The sequence below is a fragment of the Vanessa cardui genome, chromosome 9 (genome assembly GCF_905220365.1).
Source record: "Vanessa cardui chromosome 9, ilVanCard2.1, whole genome shotgun sequence".
NCBI classification, from domain to species: domain Eukaryota; kingdom Metazoa; phylum Arthropoda; class Insecta; order Lepidoptera; family Nymphalidae; genus Vanessa; species Vanessa cardui.
This window is the reverse complement of record NC_061131.1, coordinates 1,436,486-1,445,025: the sequence shown is the minus strand read 5'-3', so window position 1 is coordinate 1,445,025 and position 8,540 is coordinate 1,436,486. Positions and strand designations below refer to the sequence as shown.

The window sequence follows — 8,540 nt, the reverse complement described above, 5'->3', positions numbered from 1 at the left end:
ATTAAATAAAATGTACAATAAGTATTTTATTAACTTAACAAATTACTATAAGAATATAATATTAGCGCTATATAAATAATAATTCTATTTTATTTTATTTTACAAATGAGTTTACTTATTATAATATTATGCTAAATAGCTAGCAAATTGGGAATAAATATTTATTATATAATAATATTCCCATTTATCATGAATATACTTTATTTCATAAATTAATTGTATAAAAATTAAAAGTTAACAGGGATTATAAACCATATCCTCTGAGCCTCAAATTCTACAGTGTGACATTATTAGAATACTTCAAATTTTATCTAAAACAGGTGCTAATGATCGATTACTGATGAAATGAATAAGTATTATTAAATAGTTTATTTATTTTTTTATCATAATAATTTATTTACATTCTTATTTTACGACATATATGCAATATTTTCCTGTCCATCATCACCGATATTGGAACAGGAGTCCAAGGGTACAAGCGATTTGACGGCTGGCTGCCATAATGGTGTCGGTGTAAACAATTCTTTACCTCTCTGCAAAATAAAAAAAAAAAACATTCATAATTTCACTAATATAATACAATTGAAATAGCTTATATATAATAATAATTAAAACCTTTTAAATGAAAATGAACTAAAACGCTAGTAACAGACTATAAATTTCCCACTGCTGGGATAAGGGTTCCTCTTCTATTAAGGAGAGGGTTTGGAACATATTCCACCACGCTGTTCCAATGCGGAATTTCCTGACGATGTTTTCCTTCACTAAAACGCTACATACCTCTTATTCATGTAATATAAAAAACATGCTCAAACATTGAACAATAAAAATGAAACACTTATATTTTGCTTAACTTGTGTCAAAGTTAAAAATATTTAAAAACAAACCCCTTTGTGAGTCATGCATTATCTTGGCACAAGTCCGCGATAAAACAACGTGGCACTCACCCAGAAATAGATTCAAGTGTACTGAGATATCTTTAGACATTTAGGTTGTCTCAGCTTAACGCTATCCGTGGTATGAATAACGATATAAAAAAAAACCCTACAAATCTTTATTACCTGTGTAAATATTTAGGTTATCTCAATGCATACAATTGTATTAAATTAATCATTTTAATGCTCATCTATCTTTAAGTTAGATAACACTCTACAGCATTACTTAGTATTTTTTTTCGCTTAGCTAGGTTAGTGAGCTATAACTAGAGGACACGATTTCTTAATTTTCAATGTTAGTGGTGCTACATCTACTATCAACACTAATTGATGAAATGATTATTATTTCTTCCAGCTATAACGCCTATAGATAAAAGATGGTTTACCATAGGTTGGACTACTTGCGAGTTGACGTACCTTAAATAAATAAATTAAAAAAAAAAACCTTTATGTTAATATGGTCCTTCGATAATGTTGTCTTAAATAGACAACATTATCGTAGACGGGTAGACGGGTAGAGTCTACCCGTGACCACGAACACTGCAAAGTGCTCGAAACGTCGGGATGTTTAAAAATAATTAATATACGCGATTCGTCCGTTATAATTAGTTTTATTTAAATGGTCCTTCGAGCCGGATTTTAATAAAATGATCTTAATACTTACATATCCTTTATATAGAGCCCAACAGACTCCGACAGGGAATAAAATCAATGTAGAAAAACCAACAGCCCATCCGAGTAGATCAGCGAATAGCGGGAAAAGGTAATCCTCATAAGATGGCGGTGACCAAGCCGAGAAAACGAATACTAAAACACCCTGTGAAGTCAAATTACATACAATTACGCCATAGATACAAATTTTGCATAATAAAAAAAAAAAAAAATTTAATGGATCTCAAACATTAAATATAATAAATATTATTGTATTTTTTTTAAAACATTAACATTATTTTATCCATTTTCTTGTTTTAAATTTACGTATGTAAGAAATGAAAAGATTAATAATAATAAAAGTGAATGTTTTACTGGTACAGTTCCTTCAACGATTTCATTACCAATTTGAGATTTATTTTCGCCTTTCATTAAATGCAATACTTCAATTTCACCTTACAAGTAAATTAATTTTATAGCACATGTCACAATGTTCAAACTGGTGGATGCTCACTCCTATATCTATAAACATATAATAATATTTACTGTCGTATTTGCTATAGCTGGATTGACTGTTTATCATTCTATGAAATGACAAAACAAATTGAAAACTAAATCAACAACACCCAAGAAAATATAAAATGATTGATGGTTCTAGATACATTTATTATTTGATTTTATTTCCCTCATGGCTTGCTTGCGTGTGAAGGGACTTTACATTTCTTATATTCTTTTCTGTGTACTTTATAACGTGAATTTAAAACTTCATTATAATCAGCTGAGTTAATAAGTAGGGTAACTCACTTTCATATTTATAATTTAGGTTCCGTCCGTGACTTCAAACACGTGTAAGGAGTGGGGGGTGCAAGTGGTAAGGATAAAAAATATCATAGATGCTATTTCAAATTATTATTTATCTCTGTACAATTTTTCAGTCATATCGGATCAGCTGTTTTGAAATTGAATGAACAAATATCCAAACTTTTTATATAAATTTTAATTTTTCTACTAAAAATATATTTGCAAAACAAAATTTTGCAGCCTTAACATATAAAATAACATAAGAGATATTTTCCACTCGTTAATGCGCGAACAGTTTTATAATAACCCTTACAAACTAATTAGCCTAAATGTAAAAACCAGCATCATATATCATATTCATTTCCACAACATTTTTGCATGGTCTTCTTTAAACACGGTGCAATATAATCACTGCGATCTTTTAGTAAGAGTTTACGAAGGATACAAATATATCCCATGCTTTTATATGAAAGAAAAAACAGATCAAAGATTGTTGTTATTAGGGCAGACCAATAAATTTAATATAATATAGAATATTGAGTAGAAGAATCTAATAAAGACATTGGTCACACTCCTACTAATTTAATTTTGCGAAAGATTTAATTTTTAGTACTCTACCACCAGCTTCAGATTTGCACGGATGTAAGGCTGATACTAAATATACTACAGAATATATTTATATACAACATTTACAGTTAGTCAGTTAAGAGCCATGTTGATCTTTATTAAGTGCACATTTTAATAGAGGGGATTAATAAGATGTACAATATTGTACTTTACTTTGATCTATTTCGTAGAGTCAGCGTTTGCAATGAAAGCGCAAAAATATATTTTTAATTAATATATATTATCAGTGTAAAAATACATCTTGTATTATTTTTCTATTTAAAAAAAAACCGCATCAGAATCAATTGCGTAGTTTTAAAGATATAAGCGTACAAAAGGACAGACAAACATCACAATCTTAAATTACATATATCATTCAGCAATCAAAACACAACTCTGATGTAGTGTCGTGTGTAGAAGTATATTACCAGCCTGTACAAAATCCAATCATTGCTTGTAAAACGTTTCTATAAAATTATAAAAAAAAAATACTTACAAAACTAGCAACAGGTACGGTAAACGTCCAAGCAGCCTTCCAGTAAAATCTCAACACTTTATTGAGTTTCATATCCATAGAAGCCAAGTCGCGCATAGCGCGGTTAATACCGTAGCTCCAAGACACCGCCGTGGTCTGTAAGATTGTTAGCTAAGTTTTAGTAAGCTTGTTCCTTGTAAGATAATATTGACTCTGTATATTGTTTAAGATACGACTGAAGTGTTTCGAAAGATCATTTGTTTAATGAAGTTTCTTTAAAGGAATAAGATATCAATTTTTATTATATTGTACATTTATATCGTCATGTTAAAATCACTTTTGAAACGTCATTCTACCGTTAAGCTATACTGTATACCTGTTCGGAATGTAGATTTTACCGAGATAATCCAGAAAGTAGCGCAATAGTTACTTGTAAGAATTATTTTACTCATTTCTAATATTTAACATACAATTTTATGTTAGTTGCATACAAATATCTATAACACTATCAACGTATATATACTTCTTTAGTATCTATATAATTTTATGTTCAATAGTTGCCTTATTTATTAACGTATTTATAAACAAATGATTTAAGTTTTTGAAAAGGCAAAGTTAAATATATCTGTCTATGTAGAGAGATAGATAAAAAACTACATTTGTACTATATTAAAGTACAACGTAAATCAAAAAGAAAAGATAAAATTGTTAGATAATATTCCTGAAAAATCCAACGTTATTGCAGGGGATATTAATATCTGAGGACACGCTGTCAGATACGATTACGAAAATGATATCGTCATTTTAATTAGAAAGATCGCTAGACGTTTGGAATACAGTTATGGTTCATCTAGAACAATAGCATTTGTTACGTCACTCTTGCTCACGTCCCGGGCAGATAAGAATAAATTAATATTCATTGGATTCTGTCTAAAAAGATTGGGGAGCGACGTACGGAGAAAAATACTTTACGAGTTGAACTCCAAAAGATTGTCTCGAAATTATTTAAGCGGGTCAACTTTATAATTTGATCCTCAGGTTTCGTGTTTTAAGGAATATGATGCAATTTGTTCTTGTTAGTGTATCTGGGATATTATTATAGGTGTATATAATCCAAGATCTCGGGTTAAAAGCCATATATATTTTTCGATTGTTTTCGCTAATAACTTCTCATTAGCAACCCAGAGCTAAGAAGTTTATATGGTCTTAATACGTATTATATAAGTAACAACAATATTGTATCGTTTTTCAAATGAAAATTTAAATGAATATTTTCTAATAACTAGCGACCAGCCACGGATTCACACGTTTGCAATCATCATCATCATCAAAAGCCTGTAAATTCCCACTGCTGGGCTAAAGGCCTCCTCTCCCTTTGAGGAGAAGATTTGGAACATATTCCACCACGCCGTTCCAATGCGGGTTGGTGGAATAAACACGTGGTACAATTTCTATGAAATTTGTCACATGCAGGTTTCCTCACGATGTTTTCCTTCATTGCTGAGCCCGAGATGAATTATATAGACAAATTAAGCACATGAATCAGCGGTGCTTGCCTGGGATTGAATCTGCAATCATCGGTTAAGATGCACGCGTTCTAACCACTGCGCCATCTCGACTCACTTTGCAATGCTGATACTAAATATACTGCAGAATGTCTTGCAACGTTTTTTTCCAAGACATTTTCTACTATATTGTGCATGTACTATACACAGAAATGCTATAAAATCCATTATATAAAATACAACATCTAAACATACACAGGGGAAGACAGCCGTAAACGAGTTTGTTTTGTACTATGTAATGATAAACATATATAAGTAAGCATAAAAATCTTAAAGTATTTAATTCCAAAAGGATCCGATAAACATTTTAAAATCACAATTACATGACATAATTTAAAGTAAAGATACCTATTTAGAATCTAGATTATAAATCCAACAAAGTCAGTAGTTAACTAAGTAATTAATGATTTACCTCAGCGATTCCAATGAGCAGAATAGCCCACGACGCGGTATTCCAATCCAATAGTGTAAATAAATAAACACCTCCACTGAAGCACATTGGCAGACCGAGGATGAAAAATGTGAAACACGTGGCAGCTGTTACCTGAAATATTACAATACATGTCTTATATTTAACATTGTGTGAAAGATGATATGGTTAGAAAGAATGTTACTTGTGAGATGATGTCCGACAGAGAAGTATGGAAGAAGACTGTGGTGTCTTCTTGACAATGACATGCTACACCGACCCCAAGTAATTGGGATGAGGGCAGGAGGATTATTTATTTATTTATTTATTATGCCACACTGTATAAATATCATTACAGGATTGTGTCTCAATTCGATTTTACAGCACTTTAAAAAAACAAATTTAAAATATCTATCTATCTATCCCTTTTCTAATATAATATTAAATTTTATATGATATATTCCAAGCAGCAATTATTGTAAGTTCACTCAGGCTGCAACAAAACAAGTCCACTCTGTCTGCTATCGCATTGAGAGTACGTAACGTATTATGATATATTATGATCTTATATTTAAGACCAATTCCCAATATATAGAAATTAACAAGACGTTAATATATTTCGATGGGTCCTATGTACAACGGCCAATATGAAAATTGATAACTTTTCAGTAGACGCTCTCAAAGTTTCAATTATATATAATTTTTACATGCTTCAACTTATGTTATTGAAATTTTGCACATATATTAGGACACCGAATGTTAACTGTTTTAGCTAGTTTTATTTATTTATATATTATTAGTTTTTTAGTTAATGTAGATATGACTATATACGTGACTTTTTTGCTTAGTAATATACTGTAAAAATAATAATAAAAAGGCCAATGAGCCACTTTGGTCGATTTACTCGCCAAAAAAAATTTCAAAATCACGCGTATTTTAAATGTTTTAATGTATTCAAATTTATAAAAAAATGTTTAAAATAAATAGACAACTTAAATTGATAATAATTTTGTAATAACTTTATGATATAATTCACATTGACACTTATACGTTGTTTTATTTTGTGTTATAAAATTATTAACCTTCAGTTAGACCACAAAAATTAAAAAAAAAAAACATGTTTCTTGTTTTTAATCGCCACTAAATGTATGTAAACCTTTTCAAAATCAAGTTGGAATCAAAAAACTTATATAAAAAAAATTTAACATAATAATTAAAGGTTCTTAGTGCACGGCCTAAGAGGAAAAAAATAATAAAGTCTAAATTAAAAAAATCCTTAAATGCAGAAAATAAATCTTTAAAAAACAAAACAAAATCACTCGTTGTCATCATTATCAGTAGTAATCATCATTGAATTATCACTAGATGAAACTAAATTTTCATAATACGCATGGTAAATTGGTGGAATAATATTTTTGCGACATAAATCAATTAAATCCTTTTTTTTGGACGGAAGGATTGGTAATAACTGATCATAACATAATTTTAAAGGTATTTCCGATCTGTCAGCCATTTGACGTCTTGTCCTAACAGAAACATTAGAAATGTTAATATGGTTTTCCAAAGCATCTTCAGAAAGATCCAGTTTATAAAACAGAATGTTTTCTTCATTTTTACTGACTCGAACTTGTTTTATTTTAGTCCAAGGTACTTTTTGGTCTTCTGAATTTTTAGTCCAATTAAAACAATCACTAGCTTGCATCTTTTTAAAGTCAAAAATCATGTTTTGAGATACATCTATAACATTATAAGGAGTTCCTTTCACTTTAGCCCATCTTATTAATGAACTCCACTCAGATGGTGTATAAATATTCTTATACCTTGAAGCTTTTTCAATTGTGGCATGTATAGAATCGCCCTCGTTCTGTGTATGTCCTTTTTCAAGAAAAGTATGTTTAATATTGATACCAAGCTGTTTAGCTGCATAGAGATACATAAAAAACATTATCCTATTTCTATTTTGGCCAGTACAATTATCTGACCAAAATCTAAAGTCATCACAGCCCTCTTCAGTCTTAAGTTTAATAATATCGTAAATACAGCTAGCTATCTCGTTTGAGCCCTTCATGGCTATTTGTTCATTCCACAAATAACAGGTACCAACTAAGTGTCCAATATCAAACACAGATAAATTATGAACTTTCAATCGCTTACAATAATAAAATAAGCTAATTTCACCACTAGGAGCCAATAACACTTTCTGTAAATCAAATGTAGCACAAAATATTTTAGGATTATTTTGTGCGTTATGTTTATCGTTCTGTTTTAAAGATCTAGACAAATTTTTATTTTTAATGTGATTTTCAAAGTTTTCTTGTATTTCTGGCGTTATTGGATTGTTTTTATAAGATAGACAGATATGACATTGATCCTTTTTGGGTTTGTGAAATGACAGATTGATATTTTTATTGACCACATCTCTATACTGCCTTAATGATTCGCATTTGCTACCATACTTAGTTGAATCAATCCATTCTTTATATAAATTAAACATTCGCGTAAAACTTAATGATCCGTCTAAATAAAGTTTATTACTTTCTTTACGACAATAGTGTGAATCAACCGGTTCGAATGAGTTCACGTGATCACAAATACTTTTGATCATATCTGGGTCTATAGATGTTTTATGGTGACTATGCCTACCTCTATTGTCTACTAAAGCAAAGCTACCGGTCACACTTGATTTAGATATTGCGGTTCTAATCATCTTGGGTCCACAGCTAAGAGTATTTAAAAACATTTGTTTACATACAATTAACTTAGATTTTTGATTGTTTTGAATATAAGGTAAATGATAAATGTATGTAAATGACCTCCGAGATTCACCATCTGTAATAGTTCTTTTTTTATTTATTTTAACAACATAGTTACTAATAAAATCGTACTGTTTTGAATGATCACCGATTTCCCAAAATTTAGTAAAAATTTCAATTCTTGTGTCGTTATCTAGCTTTTGAAAACATTTCAATTTACACGTGTTTTGACACGGTGCACCTAGTTTTTTTCCTACTCTCATCTTACCATTTCGACTATAGTAAGACTTTCCTGTATTTTTCAGTCTCTTTCTCTTTGAATCTATCCATTCATGACAAAATGTT

At 30.0% G+C, this 8,540-nt stretch overlaps 1 protein-coding gene across 1 annotated transcript in view; it reads right to left on the bottom strand.

Moving 5' to 3' along the window:
- Positions 1 to 354: 354 nt before the first annotated feature.
- The window catches only part of LOC124532360 (sodium- and chloride-dependent glycine transporter 1-like), a 42,758-nt gene continuing 34,572 nt past the window's right edge, over positions 355 to 8,540 (bottom strand). The window contains exons 9-12 of the mRNA XM_047107250.1: positions 5,446 to 5,577; positions 3,490 to 3,624; positions 1,600 to 1,752; positions 355 to 533 (exon numbers count right to left, since the gene is read on the bottom strand). Coding sequence (XP_046963206.1) covers positions 411 to 533; positions 1,600 to 1,752; positions 3,490 to 3,624; positions 5,446 to 5,577 — 543 coding nt within the window. The 3' untranslated portion in view covers positions 355 to 410. The remainder of the gene's footprint in view (positions 534 to 1,599; positions 1,753 to 3,489; positions 3,625 to 5,445; positions 5,578 to 8,540) is intronic.